Below are 26011 nucleotides of genomic sequence, written 5' to 3' on the forward strand. Positions count from 1 at the left end.
GAATCAATGGATCATGAATGCATTTACGGGAATTGAAGGGGAATTTCTGAAAAGAGAAATCTTTGGTCATTAATTCGTGGGTGGCATCAATCTTGTAGATAATAAGCAGGTTGCTGGAACCGAGATTGTCCCCTTGTCTCCTGTGCAGAGTTTACCAAGAAAGCTATGGTATCCCTTGCATCGTCACTTACCACAACAATGATAAAGTTCCAATACAACGAGTCCTGACAGAGGTAAGGGGACAGTTCTCGAAGCAGTAGAAAGACGACCATTAAAAATAAACATATTCCAGACGCCATGATTGCGCCCCATGCCCGGAGAAAAAGAAACAAAGCAAAAATGTAGCAACCATGCTCCGAAACAAACAAGACTTCGAAAAGAGACTCCAGGATGAGGAACTGAAACCGAAAGGTGAAAGTAAGAAGATCAGACAGTGCAAGAAGTTGAAAAAAACGGAGGGTATCGTACCCTAAGAAAGGAAGTGTAGATACAGAAATGTCGCAGCGTAGTCTTCTTGTCAAAGATATAGCAGGACTAGAAGGATGCCACCGGAATATTAAAACGCAGTTCGCCCACAGTGAAACCAAGGGCTAGCGTGGTGACTCGTCGCAAATCAACACTGCGCCGAAACTCGACCAAGGCGCAACGCACCAGGCGAGCGCCTAACTGAACTGACTCCACTAAGCCCGTCCCTTTGGCTTGGCGAGCATGTTGAGACGACTCAGACTAAGAACGTTGCGAGACTTCTGCTTGGCACTAGCAGGAGTACCCATGCGGCCGGAAGGAGTTCGGACAGGGGTCTTAGCGGGCTGGAATTTAACTGGACTGGGTGTGGCCTTGATTCGCTTGGCGCTGCGCTCTTCGACTGGAGCATCGGTAGGGGGCACATTCTCGGCATTATCAGCACCGTTTGAGTTGTCGTCATCGACCTCCTCGCGATGTCGCTTTTTGTTACCAATTCCGTGCGCAATTCCATGGGTGACAACTGGAAGTTCTGGATAGGCGTTGTCATTTTCGTTTGCGTTCGACTTGCGGACATGTCGGATGCTTGGCGACAAAGCAGACTTGTCATCGGAGGGTTCGGCGGCCGCTTTCGCCTCCGGGGTAAGAGTGGGCAGAGTTGGGTAGACAATATCAGATAGGTTGGAACGTGAGGGCGTGGTAGGAATCTTAGATCGAGATGGCGACGCTTCAGCGAGCTGATGGCGAGACTTGACACTCGGAGTAAACTCCACGTGCTTTTTTGGCGACGGGGTTGGGGCAGAGTCTGTCATATCGCCACTCTTGCTGGCAAAGAGTGAGTCGGGGTTGAAGTCAGGAGCAGCAACATGAGTACCAGCAGCGATCTTGGATGGATCACGAGAGAACAATGGCTGGCGTCGACGGAGAATAGACTTGAGATTTCCCAAAGTCGGCAAGCTGCTCTTGAACCGTGGGTTGAAATCAGTGCGCGGTGTCCGCGGGGATGCCAGCGCTCTGGTATCAGGCGAGCGTGCCAGAGAGGGGATGAGTGTAGTCTTGGGCGCCTTGAGACTGGCAGACGTGGTGCGTGCCATGGAGGCTCGAGTTGGGGTCATGAGGGAGCTGCGAATCATCGATCGGGGGCGCGGGCCAACAGGCTTGCGAGCAGTCTTATCTTGCTCAGTTTGAGTAGTATTGGCCTGAGAGAGATTGGAAGATGCATCATTTGCAGGGTTATGCTTTACACGCTTGTTGTTGACAGCAGCAGGCGAAGCGGCAGTCGGTTGCTTTGCCGGGGATCGTGAGGGAGGCGGGTTGGACTCGGTCTCATCCAGTTGTGCCTTGGACTTGGTTCGCTTCAGAGACTTAGTGACGGGCTGGAAGCGACCAGGAGCTGCTCGGAAGGATGATGCATGATTGGCAATCGAATCCATCTTCTTGAACTCTGCCATGTGCACGTCACTGAACCGACTGGCCCTTCCCTTGGGCATCGCAATTTTCCGGTCTCCCTGCTTGTGCTCAGCTTCCGTATCTTCCTGTTCTGCGTGATTCGATTTATCCATTATCATCTGTGCCCTAATGTGCGCAGCTTCGCCTCGGACACGTTCCATCAGCTGTTTCGCCTCATCGCTGAGCTGAGCGTCCTGGCCGAACTTGAACTCGTAGCCGGGGGTGCCGAAGTGACTTGGAGCCGGAGATGCTTTCGATTTGGTAGGAGTATAGTCGGCCATGCTTTCCTTCACCAAATTACCATTGGCATCTTTCTTGATGGGGTTGAAGCCCAAAACCAGGCCGGAGTCAACCTGTTTCGTGGTACTTTGGTGAGCCTTGCTGGGATGCATTTCCTCTCGGGGCGGGCGGGCTGCGGAGCCAGTAGTTGGTGTTATCGCTTCGGTTCGGCGCATGGAAAAGATGGGGGTTTTCTGAGAGCCTTGCTTCTTCGTCACAGGTGTGCGAACGCCATATTCATCGGCGGGTGTTTCGTCGCGTTCCTGGACGGATTCAAGTGGGACGGCGCTAATTATCTGGGGTGTGGACTCTTGAGCCTAGTATAGGTGATTAGTCTTGAGAGTCAATAAAACCAGCCGTGGTGACCCCCTTGAGTCCCTGTAGGGGTTCCAATAGTGGGTGTTACGAGGTAACTCACCTCTGGAGTCTGACTGCTGCGCAGGCGGGCGGAGCGCCGAGGCATCTTGAGAACTGATTTTTTTTGGAAGATAAGAGATTCACAAGTTCGGGATCGGTCGAGACGTCGGCGCCCAAACTGTAGAGGGTTGTTGTGGGTGTCGATGTGTGTCGGAGTCGATGGTTGTCAGGTGAGGCAAGCAGCCGCTGAAAAGTAAACAAACGCGTTTGACGTCAGATGACTAATCGGAACTATCAGATCGTATTTTGCAGCTCTTCGATTGTCAACCTCCTTCATAAGTCTCTTGTATCCTATTAACTCCTTCTTATTCTTAAGAAGGGGAGTCTCACGTTTTAGAATAGGTTCTAGAATGTGAAGCAATCAAAAAAAAATCAAGCTCTTCGAGACGTCGGTTCAAGTTGTCTTGAGCAGCGGAAATTTGAGGACTCCGGGCATGTTGGATATTGCCCTACATATCATATGATTTTCAGTCATCTTCACTCGAAATCGCATGTTCTCCAAAGATCATCAACTCTTGTGATCACCGAGAATATGAGCGACTGCGTCTCCAAATGTCTCCAAAAGTTTAATTGGTGCGTGGGGATTTCAAGCCTGATTTGTAAGGCTAACAAGATAACCACCCGTGGCTCGGTATATTCCATTTGTCTTACCTTTGCCTCTTCTTACTTTTCCACCTAATCAACGCGAAATTGTATATATTGCCTCATTGCCAAAAAAAAAATCCCTTGTCCAGGGGGGGCATTCAAGGATGAATGTCGGCAGCATAACCGCAGGGGGGACCGGAATCTCGCCCACGAGGGCGAAAGCGTGGACGAAAAACGACATCTTGCACCCAATGTCACTCTCGCAAACAGAAATGCAATCAAGAACAACCATGTCTGCGCTGTATACAACGCGGAGTGCCGCGGCTATGTCAATGGCCAGAAAATGACTTAGATACTGGAAGAGAACGAGGTATCAGGTCTCGGGATGCCGTACCGGCAACAGGTAGGAATGATCCTCGCCCCTCAGCAATTTTTGAGATGTGAGCATACAGCAGAATCAAGACCACTCGTCTAATCGAGATTCTTAGTGGACTCCCAAGGAACAGAGCTGGGCCAGCTTTACATCGCTCGCGGTGCTCCGTCCTTCTTTGGCAACTCGTATTTTGGACACCAAGTGGCCGCAAGTATGATTCATGAGTCAGCCCCGGACCTGCCTCCAATGAGTCTCTTATCCACAAAGGATTCTCTGCAGTCTTTCAGAAACGATTCTGGCCCTTTTTCGCAAGTGTGGGATCTGCTTGGTCTTCTGCCACGCAATAAAGTAACAGTCGATAGACTGATTGAAAGATTCCTAACTGAAATCAACTGGGCTATCGATACGGTCCATCCAGATACGTTTAGGCACCAATTTGCTGAGTTCTGGGGCAGGAAATTTGGGTTTGATGAAATTGCCGGCGTTGATCTTCGTTGGCTGGCACTACTTTTCATTATTCTTGCTTTCGGCGTGCTTTTGGAGGACCCAAAAATTTACTCACCGGAAAAGCGGAAAGAGAGCGAGGAGGCTTCTCTCAGATTTTACTGGGCTTCTAGAAGGGCCATTGTCATTTCACCTTCGTTCCACGGGGAGAGTTTGGACCTTGTTCGGGCTGGTCTGATGGTCACTCGTTATTTGCTTTACACTCGCCAAATAGCGGAAAGTTGGTTGACTATAAGCTTTGCTATGCGAATGGCGCAAGCACAAGGCATGCATATCGATGGGGAGAAGTGGGGGCTGTCACGGAAAGCCACCGAGGTTCGACGAAGACTCTGGGGAAACCTATACATGTTGGACAAGACAATTGCTCTCGCCCTTGGCAGGCCATATGCGATATCGGACCACATGTGTCTCATCAATCCGCCTGAGAATATCTGGCTCGACGACTTGACAGACGAGCAGTCATCAGTGACCCCGGTATCCACACTGAGAAACCCAACCCGGAGTACAGTCATCCTATTGTGCAATGGACTGGCCAAGATCGCGGGGGAAATTCAAGACAGGTGTTTTGGGTTATACCCAGCTTCTTATGATGTCGTGACTGAGATGGATGAGAAGCTGCTGGCTTGGCAAAGGCAACTGCCGGCTTATTTTGCCCTGGAGGATCCGGACTTTGCGAAAGATGAAACACACTCCTTTCTACCATGGCATCGCCTCTACTTGCATTCGGCTTTCCACTTTGCTCGAATCACTCTCCATAGGCCTTATCTTCTACGTGAGTCTATTACAAATCGCTTTCGTCTCAGTCACGAGGCCTGCATTGCGTCGGCGTCATCTGACCTCAAAATTCGGCTGCACTCTGTCAAATATGGAATCGCAGAAAACATGAGATGGACATTGGGAACCCACAATATGTTTAACAGTGCCTTGATTTTAGGTATTATTGCTGTTCGCCGCCCGAACCCCCCCCAAACAGCGGCAATCCTGGACGACCTGCAAGAATATTGCGAGAGGCTGAGAGAAGATGCATGGCTGAATGAATTTGGTCTTGCGGAAGTCAAAGTCGTTGAGCTTTGCATTGTCCGCACAAAAGAGTTTGCCAAAGGGAGCGACCTCTCTGGTGACAATGAACACGCCCTGCCAGTGGATATAATGTCAGGCATTATGGATCGTGCCAATTTCCGGGAAGAAGATAGTCAAAAGCTCAACTCGGAAACCGAATTAACCTCGGACCCACATGCTTTAGGTCCCTCTTCAACCAATGTGCCCGAGTATTCCCCGGACATGATGTGGCCAGCAATATGGGAGGATCAAAACTTTGCTTTCCCTCAGGCTACAGACCTGGAAACATGGGAACAAATGATTTCGGAGATTGCATACCATGACTAGTAGAGCAGCTGATTTATCTTAATTAATATTCTCCGAGTCATTGATACTTCTCATATAAGTGGTAAATTACAGGATATACTTGAAATCTGGGTGGTAGTCGCCTCCTTTCTTTTCATACGACCCAGATTGAATGGCTTCCTGCCGTTCCTCCAGATTCATCCTTGCGCGCTTGTTATTGTGATACTTCAAGAGCAAATACATGCTGATATTGCCACAGAATGCAACACAGATGGCTGCAAGAGAGACTGAATGACCAATGAGATAACGACCATTGGTTGTCGACTTGTAGATTTGGCCAGCCTTAAAAGGATATTAGATGTGAATTAAGAGGGGGAGATACTCAGAGATACTTACTATCAATCCGGCACAATTGCCAATGGACTGTTGTAAACCAACGGCCATGGATCTTTTGTAATATCCGGCATGACTGTTGGCATTCCAGGAGACACCGAGGCCGACAACACAGTAGATCCTATCATCCAAGTTAGAGATCATGCAAAAGTCAAACATGGGTATACAATGAACGTACCCAGTGACACAAACAAATGTGGCAAAATAGAGGGGACCTCTGGCATGGACATCTATACCCAACATCATTGCATACCCCACAGCCGTTACCAGACACAGAGGTACCATGAATACTGCACGCATACGTATCATGTCGGAGAAATGAGCAATGACAAGGTAGAAAACGGAAGCCCAGATATAAACAGGGACCGTGAGTAGCTGCGTGAGAACTGAACTGTACCCAAAACCTTTGATGATAGTTGGTAGAAAGGTGCTGAATCCGAAGGAGCAGACATTGACGCTAATTTGGTTGAGCGAAGTCAACCAGCTTTTAGGGTCCTTTAGTGTCTTCCAAACTTCCTGAATATGAAACGATTCTTCTGCAGCATACTGCCCAGAAGATTGCATGCGGATTCGCATGAGGGCTTTATCTTCTTCATTAAGGAAGTAAGCCGTCTCAAAATCGTTTGGAAGGAAGAAGAATGTGGCGATGCCAATGACTGCGCTCATAAGACCCTCAACAATAAAGAGCCAGCGCCAACCCTCGAGTCCAGCGGCCCCATCAAGACGGAGGAGACCAAAGGCCAGCCTGGTGAATGTCAGTATAGATAGGTTCCGGGGATGATGTGTCACATACAAGCCACCGAATCCACCACTGAGCGCAGCAGATACGAATAAATACGATATTCTTTGTGCCTGCTCTTCGCGCTTATAAAAAGTTGTCAAAAGCACAGTGAGGCAACTGTAAAATGTTAATGATGACCTAGAATGGGCGGGGGATATCGTACGGAAATAGTCCACTTTCGAAAACACCCAGAAGCAAGCGGGTGATGTAAAGACCAGCAACGTTCTTTATGAAACCTGCCGATAGAATAGAGGCACTAAAGCCAATGATGAGAGCTGCAATTAAACGATTCGGACGCAATTTCTTGAGCAGCATTGAAAATGGAATTTCGAAAAAGACGTATGTTGCATAGAATAGGGAAACGGCATCTTGAGAGAACAAAGTTATTAGCAACGAAAATGATTTCATAAAGAACCATGACTTACTTCCAAGTTGGTTTCCAACCAAGCCAATATCCTCCTTTGAAAAACTCGTATTAGTAGACTGTAAGAATTGCCACAATGTTGAAAGCTCACAGGCATCCCGGCAACAGCCGCATTTCTGATACAACAAGTTAATGATTGAACGATTGAACGCAGGCCAGACCGAACTCACCCTAAGTTGCTACGATCGAGATACGCAACGAGGAAGATGAGCATAACCAAGGGGCAAATAAAGAGATCCAGCTTTAAGACGAGCTCTCGTTCTCTGGCCGGGTCAATTGAGAGATTTCCCAATTGCACATCATGCTCCGATGCGCCCTCCATTTTGAATGTGATATCCGTTTCCTTGTTCATTTTGAAGACGCGTAAGAAAATCAAATGCGACCATGAAATGATTTTGGATCATTGACCCGCTCGGAGCTATAAATGCCACCCTTGGTGAAGATAACATTATTTGTCGGGAAAAGAATCGGGTTATTCTGGGGATTGGAGAAGGACGAGATGATTTCCCGATCCACATTGGCGTTATTATCTGGGGTGAGTCAAGATTCGAGTGGCTCTTCGGGTCAGAGTTGCCCCCCCGAAGGCGTGGAGACGCGATAAGAACCATTGGAAAGCCTCTTATCCTATTGGGACATGCCATTATCATCGTCTTGGCATTGCTTTCTATCTAGCAAGGTCTTTGGTAGCGGCAGCGCATCTTGACGACCTGAAAATCTTCAAGCCACAGGCAATACATTTGGCTTCACCACGAAGTTTTCACAATTTCCCTTCAGTCTTTCCCCATGTTTGTGGGATGCTCGGCCTACTTCCGATGGTCTATGAACTCTCTTTCCCCGCGTTTATCATCTTGGCATCGGTAAATTACTCCTTTCAACCCCTTATCAGCTATCTATTTCCCGACGAATTCCCCGATACCCATTGTGTGCGTTGGGGTAGCTGATAGCCATGTTAAGAGAGCCTTGATGGTAGTAGTCAATGATGCGAATTAAAAAATTCCTTGACCAAAGTACATCATGGGTATCTCCAACGGACCAAAAGAAAATGTGACTGCTTCGGTGACTGCTACAGGAGCCCAACACCCAGTGAGCATTTTTTTCTTTAAAGCCCAACCACTTGTGTTTTAACTTACAATCTCTAGGTTTGGAAAAGATGGGTTCGTTTTGAAAGTCATGATGGAAAGATTTATGGAGGCGAGCCTGTCGATTTTGAGATTGATGGTAAGGATAGTAATCCGAAGCGAGCATCGTGATCTGACCGGTTATTTCCAGTGGGTCTCGCAATCGCGAACAAAGAAGAAGTGGCTGTCCGAGTGATTGAAGGAGGCTGCGCGCTAGATTATGAAGCTCAATTTACCGGGGAGACTAGAGTCATCCAGAAACTGTTGCCCCCAGTTTCACAGAAAGAGGCAGGAACTGTTCGATGCATCGGTCTCAATTACAAAGAGCACGCAGCGGAGATGAAGCTAGCTCTTCCAAGCACCCCTACGTGAGTAGTAAGTTGATAAGATTCGACTTGGCGCTAATTTGATATAGCGTTTTCCTGAAGGCCGATACCTGCATCGCGTCGGCTTCGGATCCTATCTTATTGCCCTCGAACGTGGAATTTGATGAAGCCGACTACGAAGTCGAGCTCGCTATCATCATCGGTAAACTGTGCAAGGATGTCTCCGTTGCTGATGCAGAGGGTTACATTCTTGGGTATGCTACAGCAAATGATGTGACTGCTCGACAGCATCAAGAGAGGACCTCCCAATGGTCTTACGCGAAGGGAATGGTACAGTACCCAAGATTTGAGAAAATGATGATGTAACAAGCTGACTGTTCTAGGATGGATTTTGCCCACTTGGACCCTGTATTGGGTCAACAGAATTGATTCCAAATCCTGCAAATCTCAACCTTCGCACGTTTTTGAACGGGAAGACAATGCAAAATGGATATGCAGATGATATGATTTTCAGCGTACCTGAGATTGTGTCTCACTTATCAAAGGTATGTATCATAGAATTAAGTTACCAGTTCATTTTACTCACGTAGCCAAAGGGACATACACTTCGACCTGGAACTGTGATAATCACTGGAACACCATGTGGAATTGGTATCTCGCAGAGCCCACCACGGTTTCTCCAGCCAGGCGACAAGCTACGAATTAGCATCAGCCATGGACTGGGCACTCAGATCTGTGAGATTACAAGGGGTTGAAAAGAGATAATCAAACTTGTACGGTAGTATCATTTCATGCAAGCCAGATGCTTTGTAAAATGCTATATACATAACTATGCGCCGGATAGGCGAAGGTCAATGACAGCCTCATCGGCGGTAGGAGGGCCAACGTATTTCTCTCTGCCCCAGACCCAGTACCAGAATGTAGCAATGATGATGAATGCGACGAATACAACTGGCGCATAATTGACGGACTCCGCCGTGACAGGAAGATAGGACGGCATGCAAAATAGAGGAACGGCAAGTAGACTCCACGCTATAATGAAAACCTGGTCAGTAAAATTTAGGAAAGCAGCAGAACAAAGTACTAACCCAATGCAATGATATTGCAGAATACTCCAAGTTTACCGAGATCAAACTTTCCATTTTTGATGTGACTACGACCACCCATGAATGAGACAGCAATCGGGCATGCGTAGCTCACTGTTAGGGTAATGACGCCAACGCCGGAGAAAGCGTTGAAAGCAGCAGTGGAGCCGAAGTAGATGAGGCCAAGGGCAATCTCAATGACCATTCCAAGCATCATCGCATTGAAAGGCAGACCCAACGACTGATTGACCACTTTCCAGTGTTTGGAGAATGGAATACCTCCATCTCGCGCGAAAGCCCAAACTGAGCGCGATACAGCGGTTGTACATCCTATACCACATAAAAGAGCAAGCACAGCCAACGGAAGTAACAGGAGGAATGCCCCAGTCGAGTTGCCAATTGCCGATTTGATGATGGTCGGAACTGGTTGACCAGACACCAAAGCGATGAGAGCTGCCGAGTCGTGAAGCACAAAGACGAGAGGGATGAGGAAAAGGAGCCCAGCTATTGTGTTCAAGATGATGGTGCCGACAATTGCCCTGGGTACCTGCCGAGATGGATCCTGGACCTCTTCACACATACTGGATTCTAGTAAGCTTGGTGTTTGCATGGGAATGATTTTGAAAAGGGAGACCCACGAAATCACCATTCCAGTTGAAGAGGTGGCATATGCGGCTTGGAGCAAGCCAACACAGAAAGCCCAGCCATCAGGCCAGCCTGATTGTGGCTCGAAGTGTCCGAAGACATATGCGCCGCTGTTCCTGCCATCCTTTGCAATGACCAAAATACAGATAACAATAGCTAAAAGACCCACAAGTGTCCAGAAGATCGCGAAGGTCTGAGTAGTCAGTAATAAAGAATTAGACTTGGTAAACAAAGACTCACATCCAGAAGGGGCAACCATTTATTCCCTAGAGACGATACTGCGTTACACAGAAGGGTGATCCCTAGGAAAATGAGAAAGGTCTGATAGGTTGTCGCTTCGAAGATGCCCACCCCCGGGGAAACTTCGAAAACATTAACGCAGGCGATGATAAATTGCGCGGATCCGAAGTTTACTGCAAGGGTGATCATAACATTACCGACCACATAAGACCACCCGCAAATCCAGGCGATAATTCTCTGGTACTTTGGGGGCGACAGCATAAATGATTGGTAATAGACACCGCCGGCGGTCGGATACACCGATGTGATTTCACCTAGAGATGCGGCGACGCAAAGAATGATGAGAGACACGATCAACCATCCCCAGATGATATTCACTGGCCCACCGCCAACCAGAGGATAGAAGAATGTAGTCGCAAGACCGTATGGAATCGATGCTAGAACAAACGACATAAACGCAACCTGGAGGGTTGAGCGGTTTCTTGTAAGCTCAGGCTCATAACCGAGCGACTCGAGGAGACCATTTGCCGCAGATGGATCTGAATCACTAATGCGATCGTCAAATTTGAAGCGCTCGCTCTCAAAAGGGGGCTTGGACCCCGAAGAATGAGGCTGAACTGCATCCATCTTGCTCTCCATGGGTAGGCAAGTCCCCCCTGGTCGATAGAGATTAATGATGAAGGTCGTATTGGATGTTCGCGACGGAGAATATCGAAGGGGTTGGATCTGACCCGGACCCCTTTGCACATGACTGGCTTATGTACTAGCAATGTCACCTCAACTGGGCGCGCGAAATAACGAGGAACGGGAACGACTGGGAACTCTAAACGTCAAGAGATTAGAGATAAGCAAATCAGAATATCGCGTGTCTTTACCCCGCATTATCTTGTAGTGTTGATACGGGTGGGGACTGTCTCTCGGAGACGGGTCAGTGGCGCTGACGGGGCGCAGTCCTCTCTCGGCAGGAAAATCATGGAATAGGGGGCGAGGCTGCCTATCCGCTTACTATGATTGGTTCCTGGCCTGCAGCCTCCGGAGGTGGTCTTTTCGTACCGCGGTTTTCTGGAAATTAATTACGAAACGACTCACAGTCCAACCTTGGAAGATGCTCTGTATTCGGGAGTCTTTTCCCTAGAGTGGACGGGTTTGACATGGCTGCCGAGCGGGATTTTGTGGCTATCGCTATATAGAAATCACTTAAACACAGTCATATTGACTAACTCACGTACTAGGTCAACTTGAAACACTGAAAGTACTCTGTCTCCACGTTTACCGACTGGAATTGCCAATCCCGAATAGAATTATCGGCAATTCCCAAGGTGAATAAAAACAACAAATGTATCGAGTACCTATGTACACATGTTTCAATTGCTTTTCATTTAACATCGCTATGGAGCCCTGGAGTTCGCGAGTCCACGGAGGCGTCGCAATCATGATACAGAAGATTATCTACTGTACTAGTTACTCCGTACTAATCGACAGCCTCATCGTATACTAATTTAGAGTGAATTTAATAGTGCAGATGATGAACAATACGCATTTATGCTTGTTCTACTCTGAAATTTATCGACTGTGGGTACTGCAGGGTATTCGGCCAGTGAGAGGACAACTAGATAAGACTTTTATGATAGAAAGCAGAATAAATGATGATATGCAAACGACAGAATTGTGTCTTGCATTAAAATGATGTACACCTGGAGTGGAATAGTAGGCTGAAAGCGGTTTACCTTTCCCAGAGTAAACCAGTTTCCCTCCAATCGCTGGAATAATAGGCTAGGGAATCACCTATCTTCATTCCTGTTTCAAACTCTGACGTGCTAACTATCATAAGAAGCACTGTCAGAATGTAGCGCGGCTACACTAATGCAAGGCGGCTACGCTAATCTATAATAAGAGATCCCCAGATGGTTTCAGGGGTGGTCGAGGCAATCAACTTTGTCATGGGAGCGCAGCTTCACGCTAGTGTTTTGTCAAAAGTTTGTATGGTTCTTTACATACATCCTCCCCGATTAGATAGGGGAAAGGCATTGCTTAATTGGAGAAGGACTCGGGAATTGCCCGAATTGTGGGCCACAGAGGGTGTTCTGAGCCAGGCAAGTCCGTAAACGTGATAACCTGGGGCATATCTATAAGGGACACTATGGAACGAGCCGGTGATAGTGGATCTGTTGATTCGCATCTTACCCCCACCCGCATATCGCTTGTCATTAATACGCATGATGTCATTCTCATGGCTTCGATGGTAAAGTCAGGCTTTGCTTCAAAAATCGCTATAAATATTTCCAATTTTTGCTCTCCAATTCTAATTAAGATCGTTGGTTCATGGATTTGGGGTATTGCTACCCCATCATGGTTTCAAGGTTTCTTTCAATCATTATATCCAACCAGTAATCTTGCACTCCAGAATCCGCCCGATCCCAAGTTTCCCGCACAACATCTGAGATTCGTTGCATTCGCAGCTTTGGAAGAATTAAACCGAGCTCCGATAACCATAAGCTCACCCTGCGCCGTGCCTGAGCAATTTCTACATCCAGGGTATTGAGACTAGCAATCGCATTCGCTGTAGGGCCAAAGACAGAATCATTTGAAAAAACAAGATCGCTAGAAATGCAACACAGAACAACGGGATGCATACATCGGGTTCCCGACGTCGTAGGAATTTGACTAAGAAGAGAAACAATATGCAATGCTAGAATGCGACGAGTGACGTCCCCAGAGGAAGATGACATATGCGAGGTAGATGAAGACAGAACATTAAACAGTGGAGGCATTTCTCGGCCAGGAATTTGATTCAGACGTAGCCTTTCATCCAAAATTTCCGGGAAGACATGGTAGATTTGCAGCAGAGAAGCACAGCGGTATGCTTCCGCTAGCGTGATAAAATGAGAGGGAGGGGTATCCGTATCGCCAATGTCGACAGGCCCGCAGTAAGTTGAGAATCCCGTGAAGAGTATATCTTCTTCAAGGCGCTCAGCCTTCTGACGTAGATCAACTTCCTCCATGAGGAAAGCGAAATCAAACGTGGTGGGATCAGGATCTCCGATGCAGGTACGATATAATATGCGAGCAGCGCGAACCACTCTGGCAGTCTGATAGAGGAGGCTCAATGACTTGGAAAATGGGCCAGTCCACGGATGAGGCAAAGTTTGACCGTCAACCAAATATACTGAGTTTTCAGAATCGGGTCTTTCTAAAAAACTTTCTTCGGTCAAAAGCAACGAGTCTTCCGCCACAAAGGCAGATAGCATGTTCCAGTATAAAAGGCATTGCTGGAACAACGGGTATTGCTTTGCGAAGGTTGAGTTGGCATCTTGGCAAAGCTGCTGCTGTGTCGTAAGATGATCTTTTGCCTCCTTGAGGTATTCTAACCCCAAGTCGGCGGCATCATGCCAAGCAGTAGTCATTCCGATCATGAGTAGAGCCAAGAAGTATTCGTCATCTTGGTTATCTCGATGTAACGCGCCCACCCGGGGATTGTTACGCAAGCATGCAATTGCTTGTTGTTGTGTCTGAACTCCAATCGCCTTCATTCCAGGAAAATCGTTTGCCAGAGATGCCGCTGCCATACTTTGGATGGTATAGTATATCGCCGCATTCCGACTCCACAGACGGCTGACGATGATTCTGAATGGATTCAAAGGCGAATCAAAGGATGACCAAGACTTGCAAACATAGTCAAAGTAGTATTGAACGAGGATAGCAGGCATGTGTATAAGAAAGGACGGTATTGCTGAGTTTTCCAGTCGGCGATGCAAGATTGACAGACTATCTGTATGAGACATTGATTTGGTGACGGGCATATCACTCAATATAGGATCCATCTTGGACCCGAGTCTAATTGAAGGATCGATGTCTGGCAGCTCATCAAACAATGTCAGGCTGGCTTCGTCCCAGAGGCTTTGGAGATCTTTGTTGTGAATAACCTCATCCTCCTGGCTCTCTGGGGTCTGCTGGCCTGGTCCGAAGAAGTGCTCGGAAGGTTGCGTATGCGGAGTGCTGACCGCATCGTCATACTTGTCTTCATCTTTGAAGACATATCGCCACTCGAGGGGCTTTTTCTGATACCCGGGGCACTCAAGACCTTTTCTTGTGCATTCTTGACAGCCTGGCTTCGTCTCATCACATCTGCGCTGATGAGTTGTGAGTTAGCTTCTGATCATCAGGATGGAGCTATCTCAAAAGAATGAAAGGAAAAAAAATAGCTGCGCACGGTTCACCTCTAACTTACTCGCCGCTGCTTACACCGTTGACAGCCTCCCTTTGACTTTGGTCGACATCGATTGGGGTTCTTCTGCCGTTTTTGTCGTGCAGTTGCGACACCGTCGGTTTGGTACATTTTGGGTCCCTATGGAGGAGGGGAAAACCAAACAGGAAAATGAAATAAAAATTGTCCCAGAAGTTCTAGGGAACCCGCACAGTCATGAAGAAAGCACTTAAGTTCTAGGAGCTATTCAGGTGATCGGCTCGGCTTCGAAGGCGTCGCCGTCTACCCCGCACAACTCCGGCTTCCACGAGGCGAAAGTCACCCGGTCCCTTTGCAAGAACAAAAAAAAAAAACAAAATTATGACACTAGATAACTAGGCTTCAAAATATCAAAAATTTGGTACTCCCCTCGCATTAACGCCACTTGCTTGAAATTTGCCATCTTATTATTCTGCTCTGATGTGTTGTCTCGGGGGACAAGCCGACGCTTTGGCTGCGGCGGGTTCTATGCCCGTTCTGGGCGATGCAGTCCGCCACTTTCATTCCACTGGAGCTCTAGATGAAGTAATCGATCTCAGATTCACCCCAGAATAAGCTCCCTCAGAGCCCCAGTTTTGCATCTTTATCTGAAATGACTCGTGACATGCTTCTCTATGGCCAGACAAGCGATCAGGCTCATCATTTTGACGCCCGAGCACCCACTGTCTGTACAAGCGGTGAAGAAGAATGACAACTAGACAGTTCCCAAGATAGAGATAGAAGTTTCCATCCAGACCAGTCGGGTTAATCGAGTCACTCCCGCTATCAACGATTGGATAGGTCATCATCCGTGTCACCCTGCAACGCAATGTGCAACGCGGATCGTCGTCTTGCCACTATGACGCCAAGCACCGCGAAGATATACTAGTGCAGTAGTATTGATTTTATGTGACTCAAACTGACTTTAGGATGAAGATCATCGGGCAATGGTCCGCCTATGGAGAACAGGCGGCGTACGATTGAACCACCGATCGTGCATATATGTAGTCTGACCTTTGCCTGCTATAGTCCAGGGATCAGTGTTATCATTCTCAATTCAAACACAGACAAATAGAAATTAACAGGAATATGCATATTGCAAACACGGTCCCTTCAAGAGTCTCAGGCTGTCATGCTGCCCTACCATAGCCGATACATGGCGAGAGTGTCTGGTCGACTAACATACCGAAGCCAAGAACACTTCGATTTTGAAAGGGGCTGTTGACAATTTACCGACGAGTTCGAAACAGAAGATGAATCATTGTGAAAGGTGGAGGGAAAGATTATTCAAATCCTGGGTATAATGGAGATGAGAAGAATAATATACTCTACTACACGAGCACATGCTTTTAACTGAGCGCGTGTTGCATTGCCCAAAATGGACGACAGGTCCGCAGATTTTGAATACGGCTGACACTCCAAGTCCCGATATGATGTCAACCCTTATCAATACATTTAAATATCTTTTTGTTCTCGAATATAGATTAGTCGAACAGAAATTCAACGGGCGTGGAGTGCTTATCGGTGCAGGCCAAACTAGAGGACCTGAAACTTTGGGGGTGAATACGGCTTCCTCCTTTTGCGAAGAACCAACTTGAAGAGCCCAGGAGAACCAGCACGGCTTTCAAGTTGTGGTTCAACAATAGGCACGGAGCGTAATATATTGGCCCTCTGATTTGGAGTATTGTCGTACCAATCGAAGAAATTAGACGGTTAGTACCAAGATATATTTATCTATATGCCTGCCCAGGTGTACTACGCTCACTACCAGTACTAGTAGCTCCTAGGTAGATATGATTGGTTGGAATATCGTCACGGTACTATATTTGAATATGTAATGGGTAATGTTGGTAATATACATCTGCTCAGCAAAGCATAAGAAGCTCATGTTCGTTCGTAAAAAATCTGCTAGGCACAATCTGACCTGGCTCTGCCGCCCATACCTCCTCCAATTGGTTAAGAGCAGCTTCCATTACCCCCATCCCAAAAACTCTGACGAGGTCTCGAAGGTATGTACGGGTAAGCTCTTTCTGATGCGGATTCTGGGCATATACACCGAAAACAAAAACCGGCCATGTGGCTGTAGTTGCGATAGGGGAGGTGGGTGGTAGTTGTGATAATAAAGATTCTAGACCTTGGAATGCTTGATCAATACATTCTTGGGAATTCTCGCCGGCAAACCGTGAGTCTAGAAGGAGAAGAAGGCTTTGCTGATACAGCTGGGCGCACAGGACTAGTTCTTGCTGATCGCTGCGAGGTTTCCATTCTTCGATTTTGGTTCGTAAGTCGTGATATTTGTTGGTGAGATTTTGTTCCGAGGACGTAGGAGAGGAAGCTTGGGATGATTCTTCCCATAGCAAGGCAGAAACCTCTGGTGCTAGAGTAAATAGCTCGTGGGCACAGCCGCAAAGGACTCCAATCTCAGGACTTGGGGCAGAGGAAGAGATTGCCCAGGTGCTTGGTAACATAATGGACGTCGGAGGGCAATTTGTCGTGAATGATGCGAGGGCAGCGTTGTAAATGTAAAGATCAGTGGCGAAAGATACGATACTGGGTTGGGAAGGAGTGATATTTGAATTTTTCACATAGGCCATCAAATGATGGGCGCCTTCTAGATGACTCTGCATCGCCTTAGGATCATTTCCCCTTGTCGCCTGGTATGCCGGTTAGTCTATATCCTTACCATGGCACTGGAATACCTACCTCCAAAAGATAAAATATGAGGACGACAAGCAAAGCTCGCCACGCTGCATCTACGCTACTGCCCTGGCCGAAAGCCGCTGGCAGGGCAATTCGGAGCTGCTTTAATGCGCTTGTGTAACTTGACCAGGTCAAAGATTGCAGACTTGAGTTTATTTCGGGGAGCCGTTGCATAAGATGAACCCCTGACAGCGCGAGGATTGTATTCATTAGCAATTCATCCCCAAGAGCAACGGGCAGTAGCGTGTTAAGAAATGGGTTGGCGCTATCTTGTAAACACGTGAGTCGATTCGCGGTATCCTTCAAATAATGATCGAGAAGTCTCCAAGTTTCTGCTCCAGAGAGCACTGATCCAGGCACAACCAATGGAGACAATGACGCAGGAATGGTGACAATCGGTAAATTGCGATGCGCACTAGACGAAGCCAAGGCCCACGCGTTTGAAGCGGGTACGGGAGTAGCGTTGGAAGTTGCTTGCTGCTGCAGGGTTGATCCTACGCCAGATCCCCTGGCTGGTGGACTTGGGTCTGGCCAGACACACCGAAGATCATTGCGGAAGCAGGCTGCGCAGGTGGGCTTCACCTCGTCACATTTCTTCTTGCGACGCCGACAGGAGAGGCATCCTAGGCGAGATCGAGCCCCGTTCGTGCGTAACATGGAGGCTGGACGACACTCAGTCCATCGCGGGGATTTAAAATGCGACGTGCACTCCAGGAGTCACCAGTTGATAGTTGATAGTTGATATCACTAATCACGGTGAGGCAAATTGAAATCGAAATCCCCTTTTGTTCATCCGGCGGAAATCCGTCTCATCCTGCGGCAGACCACGTGATCGGCTCATACGTTCTCCGCAACTGCCTGGAGGGTGAAGATACATTTCTCTACAACTGTGTAGAACTTCAGCGGAGGTTTTATTCTACATCGAATTACAATGATACCAAATACTATGGTAGTCCCTGTCTCGTGCCCATGGAGGGCCAGGCAGGGCAGTCCTTGACGACCAGGGCTGTCGTCTCGCCTGCCCCTGTGGGTCGACCATTGGGAACCCCTTCCGGTCAGGCCAATAACAGCCAGGGCAAGCCTTTCCGATTGAACCAGAACCGTCTCCATTTGTAAATGCAAGATGCAAACTTAGTACTTATGGGCAGTTCATGATCGAGATGCAGGACCGTGGGCAAATTGCGGGGGATGATCACTTGAGCCCGGACCTCCGCGTGCATATCTGGACAGTGGAGAAATCGACATTTCAGAGCGCTTACAGCGCCAGCGAGAAAGGATTGGTCCTTGAGATATACCTTTTGACAAAAGAAGAAGTCAAAAAAAGCAAACAACACAGAAGGTCATCCCGAGCACACCTGGGCATACTATTATGGACCCTCTGATGAGGGGAAGGCTTTCGCCAATTCCTCCATATATAATCTTCGAAATCATGGATGGTGACAGCACAAATTCGTGTCAAGAATCCAAAAAAAATAACGCCCCCTACGACTCTCAATATTCCACTGGCAACACAGAGGCCTCACTTGAAGTTTGCTCTACCCTTTCTTCGACTTTCATTCCTCGCGCCCAACACCCCAGTTTCACAGCACGATGCCCTTCTCACGCTCGTTGACCATCGTCGGGTGCCATTCCGAAGGCGAGGTTGGGGATGTAATCACCGGTGGAGTTCTGGATGTGCCAGGAAAGACCATGTACGACAAATTGGTACATTTTGAGACCAAAGAGGACAGCCTTCGACAGCTCCTTCTGAACGAGCCCCGAGGCAGATCTTCGATCAACACCAATCTTATTCTCCCAGCCTGTGATCCTCGTGCAGATGCTGGGTTCCTGATCATGGAGAGCGAGGAGTATGCCCCAATGTCTGGGTCCAATACAATTTGTACGACCACGGTGCTTTTAGAAACCGGGATGATCTCAATGAAAGAGCCATTCACTGAAGTGACTTTGGACACCGCTGCTGGACTCGTGACCGTCACTGCCGAGTGTCAAGGGGGAAATGCAAAAGCGTCGAGTTCAATAACGTCCCTTCTTTCGTTTTTGAGCTCGATTATAAAGTCACGGTACCTGGAATTGGAGAGGTATCTGTTGACATCGCATATGGTGGCATGATGTATGTTTTAGTCGATGCAGCTTCGTTGGGCTTGATGGTCGACAATCAACAATCTCCCCAGCTAATAGAAATCGGGGAGCGTATCAAACGCGCCGTGGAAGCGGCATATACACCCATACATCCTGAGAATTCTGGAATCAAGGGATTCAGCGTGTTGGAATTCACCGAGCCTCTGAAAATTGAAGACGGATTCAAGGTAGCATCAAATGCAGTTGTTGTTTCTCCGGGGCGATTTGATCGTAGCCCCTGTGGCACAGGGACATCTGCACGTCTAGCAGTGCTGCATGCTAGAGGCGAAATAAAAGAGGGAGAGATATTCAAACACCGCAGCATCATTGGTACTGAGTTTGTTAGCCGCATTCGTGGGACCACCAAGGTCGGAGAATATCCGGCTGTTTTGCCTACCGTGAAAGGCCGGGCCTGGATCACGAGCTTCAAGCAAGTCGTTCTTGACTCGACAGACCCTTTTCCACAAGGATTTCGAGTAGGTGACCAGTGGCACATTCCGCCAAACTAGAAAACTAGAGATTGTTCAGAAATGTCAAAATACTATCATAAAAGCACATCAGTCCGGTGGGGCGGTCGCTTGGTACTAAGATCTGAAGCTTAATATCGTAGTCTATTTCGTGAAAAAAATATCCGATGTATCAAAAGGAATTTCTGACTGGAACTATTAGCTCCAGAATTGCGTATGGCACGGTTAGTTTACCCGACTGGGATAATCTCACTTTTCCGAGCCGAAGCTAAGCAGATCGTCACTCAACCCCGCATCCTCACCCCGGAAATTGCCTTCCGCGGCTGGAAAAGCTGGAGTACAAAGGCCAGCCAGCCAAGCCTAGTCCAGACTAAAATGGCCACCCCAAGAATTCTGAGTTTGTCAACACGAGTTGCCAAGTGACAAGAGATCTAGAGGCGTCTTACTCCACATTTCAAAATGGCTGGTCAGAAGGGAACCGGGTCCGACCATGTTGAGTACACTGCCAATAAGGATGTAACAGGCCAGGTTGTGGGAAGAATGCCGACATTTCTTCTTGGCATGACGGAAGAAGAGAGAGAGCTTATGGAGAAGAAGCTGGTGCGAAAGATCGATGCACGACTACTGATCATGCTTGTTGTCATGTACATTTTGAACTATCTGGACCGCAACAACATTGCATCGGCGAAGCTCGCCGGTCTTGATAAAGACCTTAATCTGAAAGGAAATCAGTATCAGGTACGAAGATCTTGTTCTATTCTTTGTACCTGTTTTCTTCTTCTTTTTCTCTTTAAAAAAAGGCCAAGATGTGCTGGCTGACGGTTCTAGACCTGCGTCAGCATCCTATTCGTTGGATATCTATTGATGCAAGGTTCGCTGCTCCATTTCGTGACATTATATGAGCTTTGTGAGCCTAATTGAGAGCATAGTACCTTCAAACATGATTCTCAACAAATTCGGAAAGCCCTCGATCTATCTCCCAGGGTGTATGCTTGCGTGGGGTACGATTTCTGCCGCAACTGCTGCAACGAGAAACTTTGGAGGGCTTTTAGCTTGTCGATTCATTCTCGGATTTGTTGAAGCAGCATACTTTGTGAGTTGTTCTTTTGATGCCTTGAAATTTCATGACTAATCTTAAAAAGCCTGGCTGTCTCTATTTACTCACAGCATGGTATACGCGTAAGGAGGTTGGAAAGAGAACTGCTCTCTTGTACTGCGGGTCGTTGATTTCGGGAGCTTTCTCTGGTCTCATTGCCGCAGGAATCACAGATGGACTGGCAGGAGCCCGCGGTATTGCTGCCTGGAGATGGCTATTCATAATTGAAGGAGCCCTCACGGTAATGCGCAAAGATCATCTTCATAGTACCTCCAAAACTAACTCCCATATAGGTATTTGTGGCCCTGCTATCCATTTTCATAATCCCGGATTTGCCGAGAACAACCTCCTGGCTTACCGAAGAGGAAAAGGAGCTTGCCGCCTGGAGACTGGAAGCTGATATCGGCGAAGATGACTGGGTTGATAGCCAACATCAGAGCATGTTCCACGGTGCAAAGCTTGCTTTCATGTATGCCTGTCTGAACAAATCTAACCAAAAAGACGGCTAATGATGAATAGGGATTACAAGACCTGGTTGCTACTTGGTGCAATTTATGGTCTCACCTCCGCTGGGGCTGTCACGACATTCTTTCCAATGTCAGTGTGTTCTTATAAGGTTGATCTTACCAGAGCTAATTAAAAGCACAGTGTAATGGCCGGACTGGGAAAAAGTACGGTCGAGACTCTTCTTCTGACTACACCTCCGTATCTGATCGGCGCAATCTTCGTTATGCTCAATGCATGGCACGCTGATAAGACGGGTGAACGATATCTACATATCGCACTGCCACCAATCGTGGCAATTGTTGCCTTTATCATTGCATTATCAAACACTTCATTTGCTGGCCAATATGTGTGAGTTGTTGGATGATGGAGCCGCGAAATACACTATTCCTAATCGAACCATATTTTATAGTGCCATGTGCCTCATGATAGGGGGTATATACGCAGGATATGTGGTGTTACTGGGACACGTTTCAAATAGTATGTTGAGCTAGTGAAGCTTGATAGGCTAACTTGAAGGTACTGACCACCTCCATAGTTCTGCCCCGACCTGCCACGAAAAGAGCGGCAGCCCTGGCTCTCATCAACTGCCTGAGCAACGTTTGCCAGATCTATACTCCATACCTCTATCCCGGTGAGTTATTCACAGTGTATTCAAAAATAACGAAATATCTAAACTAACGTTTTCCTTCCGAAAGACTCCGCCAGTCCAAGATTCATCGCCGCCTTTTCGCACAATCTCGCCCTGTGTGGCATGTCCATTTTCTTTGCAACGATTATTAGAATTGTTCTTGGGCGTTTGAATAAGCAACTGGACGAGGAAGAGGGCACGAACATTGATCCAAACAGAGCACAAGAGAACGAGAACGAAGAACATGGACTGCCTGGGCAAGCTACTACCCGAGGATTCCGTTTCTTGCTTTAATCCTCTAGCAGCTGCATAGAGAAGGCCATCAGCCAATAGATTTAACAAAGTACTTTCTTTTCACTGACACTGCCAATCCAAATTCTTTATTAAAGCGTTATGGGCTATTGCCCTTTTAGAAATAATTGGCTACGAACTCCCACATAATTTACGTAGTGGTCAAGATATTGTGTTTGGCATTCCGTTGACCTCGAGCAAATATGCGGGCTAAAAGAACCAACCAATCACCAAAGATCAGTATGGGGTATGATATGACGCCAACAAAATAGTGCAATCCCATTCGAGGAAAGCTTCAATAATTTCTCCGCATAATAGCTGTAAGAATGGGACAAGTCTTGAACTGGACCTTTTCCGGTTGCTTTTCCGGGTGCGCTTTAAAGTCCGAGCTCGCGCTCGGACGCGTTTTGCTGCCAATAGAAACACGCAGAGTTTACTGCTACTAATGGCCCTTCCCATTCATGTTCATCAAAGCAATCGGATCGTTTCTCTCGTCGTTCATAGTGTGACGGCAATTGATCATTATGCTGAAGTCGAACTTTCGGTGAAAGGTCCAGATAGAATGAAGCTCCAAGAATGTCGAAGCAATTATCACCCTCCAATCTTTCCTAGCGGGGCAATTTTCCTGAGGCTAGTAAAACCTCGCTTGAGTCCCGGGATTTCATATGATTAGGTGGATGAATCATGGAGAACAGTCCTAGAGCACATCTGTAAACATATCTATTATCTACTAGTATCAATGTAGTCATAGCTCAAGCCAGTTAATAAGTTATTGCGATACACTTGGCTATATGTCACACTAGAAACAAGAGAAATTGGGACTGATGAACAACAGAATCAAAAGTGGAGACAATAAAGTGACCTATCCTTAGGGTGGTTGTCGGGGCCGAATGACTCGCGGGGTACCCCGGACTGCCTACCCAAGCAGACCTGGATCAATCTTGCCTGATCTCACTCACACGCTTATCTCCCCACGACATGTCCCAAGAGTAATCAACAAACTGGAAATCATAAATTCTTGGCTACATGCCCGAAAAAAGGTCCATCAAGTGCCGGCCGGGCAAGGAGCGGGTTCGAGTGACGCGCGCATGCGACACATGCAAGAGGTACGGTTCGGTCTGAAAATGGGAAAGAGCTGCGATTCTGACAACCTTCCTAGAAGAAAACTTCGATGCTCAGGGACATTGCCTTGCTCTTTGTGCTTTCGCTCTGGAATTGAGTGCCAGTACAATGCGGGGTATAAAAGAGGGAAAGTCCCTAGCATTCCTATTATGGATCAAGAAGAGACCCTAGGCCTGCAATCCCCACAAAAATCAACAGAAGCGAAGTCAGAGAACTATCAGCTTTCTCCAATGGAAACGCTTATTTTGTCGACAGAGCAGCAGACTCAAGCTACGCCGATTGCTCCATCCAATGTACAGGATAGTGATTGCTTTTCAAAGGACACCACGCTATCTGGGACCCCTGTTCCAATCACGCCATTACAAGAACGCGTTGTAATTAATGATAGAGCCCAGGCCTCCTCAGGAACATTACTGAATGGACAGCAAGCCATCACTTCTCAAATCCACCAAGAAGCAGACGAAATTGACCTGGAGGGTCACTATGTCGGGCCGTCTTCTGGAGTGGCCTTCTTGCTTCGCGTGCAAAAAAGACTACATGAAAATCTTAGGTTCTCACCATCAGAACTTATTTTTAATTTTGGTGACGCTCCATTCCCCAATTGCGACCCGCAGTTTCTAGTACTTCCGCCGATTGATGAAGCTCTTGTCTTGGTCAATAGATATTTCGAGTTCTCTTTCCCTACTCATCGCTTCCTGCACCAGGCAACAGTGGAACAATGGGTTCATTTATTTTACTCGGGAATCCAGGGAGTAAATGACAATGTCAGCCGAGCAATCAAGGCATTGATATTAATGGTGATAGCCCAAGGGAAGCAAAATTCTTCTGGTATGGAAACGACAGCTGGCCAATCAGTCAACAGGTGAGTGACTGAAGTTCAATCGCGAGATTTTCCCAGAAGCTTTGAGCTCTGTAATTTCCTAACTTTTCTATAGTAATGCCTATTTCGCGGCCGCTGAGAACCATTTATCACAAGAAAAGGGCCCTGTCAAGCTCACAAGTATCCAGGCCCGCTTAGCTCAGTGCTTTTATCTTCTCTCGGAATCACGAATGAACCACTGCTGGAGTCTTTTCGGAACTACGGCTCGTCTTGCGCATGCTATTGGACTAAACAGACGAAGGAGACGGGAGATTATTACAGACTATGTGGAAGAGGAAAGCAGAAAGAGAGTATTTTGGTGTGCCTACGTGCTAGACAACTACATGAGTGGAGCTCTGGGTCGACCAAAAGTTTTTCACGACGAGGACATTGACCAGGTTAGTTTTTGTCACAGATTCTGCCGTTGATACCCCTAGTGACACACATAACTCGCAGGAGCTTCCAGCTTGTGCGAATGACTCGCAGATTTTGCAACATACGATTCTTCCTTCTCAATCGCCAAGACAAAGCCTGATGCTGGCCTCAATATACCATGCAAAGTAAGGAAATATTGGATATCGAGAATCAAATCACTAAACGTTGACTTAGGCTATCTCGATTAATTAGCGGTATCCTACGCGATCTCTATGGAATCCAGCAAAAGCCCCTCATCTTACAAGCAGAACTTGCGCAAAAGTATGAAAGCCAGCTAGCAGAATGGAGAGCAGGAATTGCCAATTTTCTCGACACCTCCAATGTCGAGCTGCTTCAAATAACTTTCCAAAGGCAGTTCAGTGTTTTGTTCCTGGCATTTGAGCACGCTAAAATTCTTCTCTATCGACCCTTTCTCCTTCGAAACCTAGCATCTCTGGGAAGAGAAAGAAGTACTGGTCATTCAAATCTGCAGGAGATGATTGCAAAGTTTGTGACAACATGCGTTGAGGCTGCTATCAAGACAGTGGGGATGTTTAAAGATCTTTGTCAGACTAGGCGAATGTATAAATCATTCTGGGTGAGTCTTCCTCGGCCAAGAACGAGAACTTCAAATCTAACAATAATAGTTTACACACTACAACGTCTTCTGCGCCATCGTGGTGCTATATGTACACGTCATTCAGAGCTGGTCGGAGCCAGACAGTGAATACAAATATTATCTCACGATCGGAGAAGAGGCCCAGCTTGAACTTGCAAAATGCGGATCCCAAACATCGTTTGCTCAGCGATATGTTGTTGTGCTAGAAGAACTGCGAAAGGAGGCGCGCAAGATAACAGGGGATCGTCCGGGCCAGAGCGAATTGTTGAGTATAACTCCGAGTGAAGATGTCGCTGAAGCTGCCATTCGACAACACGCCGAAAGAGAGACACTTCAGCACGCACATGATCAGGAGCATCAAGATCTAGATGGTTGGCTTTCCGAGATGGCCCAGGATACCAGCCCAGCGTCATATCTTGCGGACATGACTAGTTGGGGGGGATTTTGACTCTTTTGTGTTGACCGGACTAGGAGATTTGAGCCACCTATTGCCCGGGAATAATTCTTGATTACACCCATATCTCATGAATTGTGTCAGAAACT

The 26011-nt window shown here is 47.4% G+C and overlaps 10 protein-coding genes across 10 annotated transcripts; 5 read left to right on the top strand and 5 right to left on the bottom strand.

Annotated features, from left to right (window-relative positions):
* Positions 1-680: 680 nt before the first annotated feature.
* Positions 681-2653, bottom strand: N7533_002808 (uncharacterized protein; the record flags this gene model as incomplete). Its single annotated transcript, XM_057099458.1, has 2 exons — positions 681-2507; positions 2609-2653. The coding sequence occupies 2 exons, from the start codon at positions 2651-2653 to the stop codon at positions 681-683; spliced, it is 1872 nt and encodes a 623-aa protein (XP_056964594.1).
* An 829-nt stretch (positions 2654-3482) lies between these two features.
* N7533_002809 (fungal specific transcription factor domain-containing protein) lies at positions 3483-5455 on the top strand (the record flags this gene model as incomplete). The annotated part of the gene is made up of 2 exons (XM_057099459.1): positions 3483-3520; positions 3673-5455. 2 exons carry the CDS (start codon positions 3483-3485, stop codon positions 5453-5455), a joined length of 1821 nt encoding a protein of 606 aa, XP_056964595.1.
* Positions 5456-5521: 66 nt separating this feature from the next.
* Positions 5522-7363, bottom strand: N7533_002810 (uncharacterized protein; the record flags this gene model as incomplete). Its single annotated transcript, XM_057099460.1, has 8 exons — positions 5522-5755; positions 5810-5927; positions 5985-6551; positions 6600-6704; positions 6751-6955; positions 7013-7046; positions 7103-7127; positions 7182-7363. 8 exons carry the CDS (start codon positions 7361-7363, stop codon positions 5522-5524), a joined length of 1470 nt encoding a protein of 489 aa, XP_056964596.1.
* Positions 7364-8025: 662 nt separating this feature from the next.
* Positions 8026-9210, top strand: N7533_002811 (fumarylacetoacetate hydrolase family protein; the record flags this gene model as incomplete). Its single annotated transcript, XM_057099461.1, has 6 exons — positions 8026-8094; positions 8151-8229; positions 8281-8497; positions 8545-8785; positions 8839-9000; positions 9046-9210. 6 exons carry the CDS (start codon positions 8026-8028, stop codon positions 9208-9210), a joined length of 933 nt encoding a protein of 310 aa, XP_056964597.1.
* Positions 9211-9284: 74 nt separating this feature from the next.
* On the bottom strand, positions 9285-11064 carry N7533_002812 (uncharacterized protein; the record flags this gene model as incomplete). The annotated part of the gene is made up of 3 exons (XM_057099462.1): positions 9285-9487; positions 9544-10378; positions 10426-11064. The coding sequence occupies 3 exons, from the start codon at positions 11062-11064 to the stop codon at positions 9285-9287; spliced, it is 1677 nt and encodes a 558-aa protein (XP_056964598.1).
* A 1700-nt stretch (positions 11065-12764) lies between these two features.
* Positions 12765-14761, bottom strand: N7533_002813 (uncharacterized protein; the record flags this gene model as incomplete). The annotated part of the gene is made up of 2 exons (XM_057099463.1): positions 12765-14555; positions 14654-14761. 2 exons carry the CDS (start codon positions 14759-14761, stop codon positions 12765-12767), a joined length of 1899 nt encoding a protein of 632 aa, XP_056964599.1.
* Positions 14762-16512: 1751 nt separating this feature from the next.
* N7533_002814 (Zn(II)2Cys6 transcription factor) lies at positions 16513-18004 on the bottom strand (the record flags this gene model as incomplete). Its single annotated transcript, XM_057099464.1, has 2 exons — positions 16513-17301; positions 17351-18004. 2 exons carry the CDS (start codon positions 18002-18004, stop codon positions 16513-16515), a joined length of 1443 nt encoding a protein of 480 aa, XP_056964600.1.
* A 933-nt stretch (positions 18005-18937) lies between these two features.
* Positions 18938-19974, top strand: N7533_002815 (proline racemase family protein; the record flags this gene model as incomplete). The annotated part of the gene is made up of 2 exons (XM_057099465.1): positions 18938-19331; positions 19403-19974. The coding sequence occupies 2 exons, from the start codon at positions 18938-18940 to the stop codon at positions 19972-19974; spliced, it is 966 nt and encodes a 321-aa protein (XP_056964601.1).
* A 417-nt stretch (positions 19975-20391) lies between these two features.
* On the top strand, positions 20392-22457 carry N7533_002816 (MFS general substrate transporter; the record flags this gene model as incomplete). Its single annotated transcript, XM_057099466.1, has 10 exons — positions 20392-20670; positions 20761-20803; positions 20862-21025; positions 21075-21269; positions 21322-21497; positions 21548-21625; positions 21677-21883; positions 21945-22012; positions 22071-22166; positions 22231-22457. The coding sequence occupies 10 exons, from the start codon at positions 20392-20394 to the stop codon at positions 22455-22457; spliced, it is 1533 nt and encodes a 510-aa protein (XP_056964602.1).
* A 1349-nt stretch (positions 22458-23806) lies between these two features.
* N7533_002817 (fungal specific transcription factor domain-containing protein) lies at positions 23807-25916 on the top strand (the record flags this gene model as incomplete). The annotated part of the gene is made up of 5 exons (XM_057099467.1): positions 23807-24438; positions 24512-24833; positions 24892-24995; positions 25045-25447; positions 25497-25916. 5 exons carry the CDS (start codon positions 23807-23809, stop codon positions 25914-25916), a joined length of 1881 nt encoding a protein of 626 aa, XP_056964603.1.
* Positions 25917-26011: the final 95 nt, after the last annotated feature.

This window comes from Penicillium manginii (assembly GCF_028828005.1).
Source record: "Penicillium manginii strain IBT 31320 chromosome Unknown utg000002l:1.0-5564898.0:1.0-5567710.0, whole genome shotgun sequence".
Taxonomy (NCBI): domain Eukaryota; kingdom Fungi; phylum Ascomycota; class Eurotiomycetes; order Eurotiales; family Aspergillaceae; genus Penicillium; species Penicillium manginii.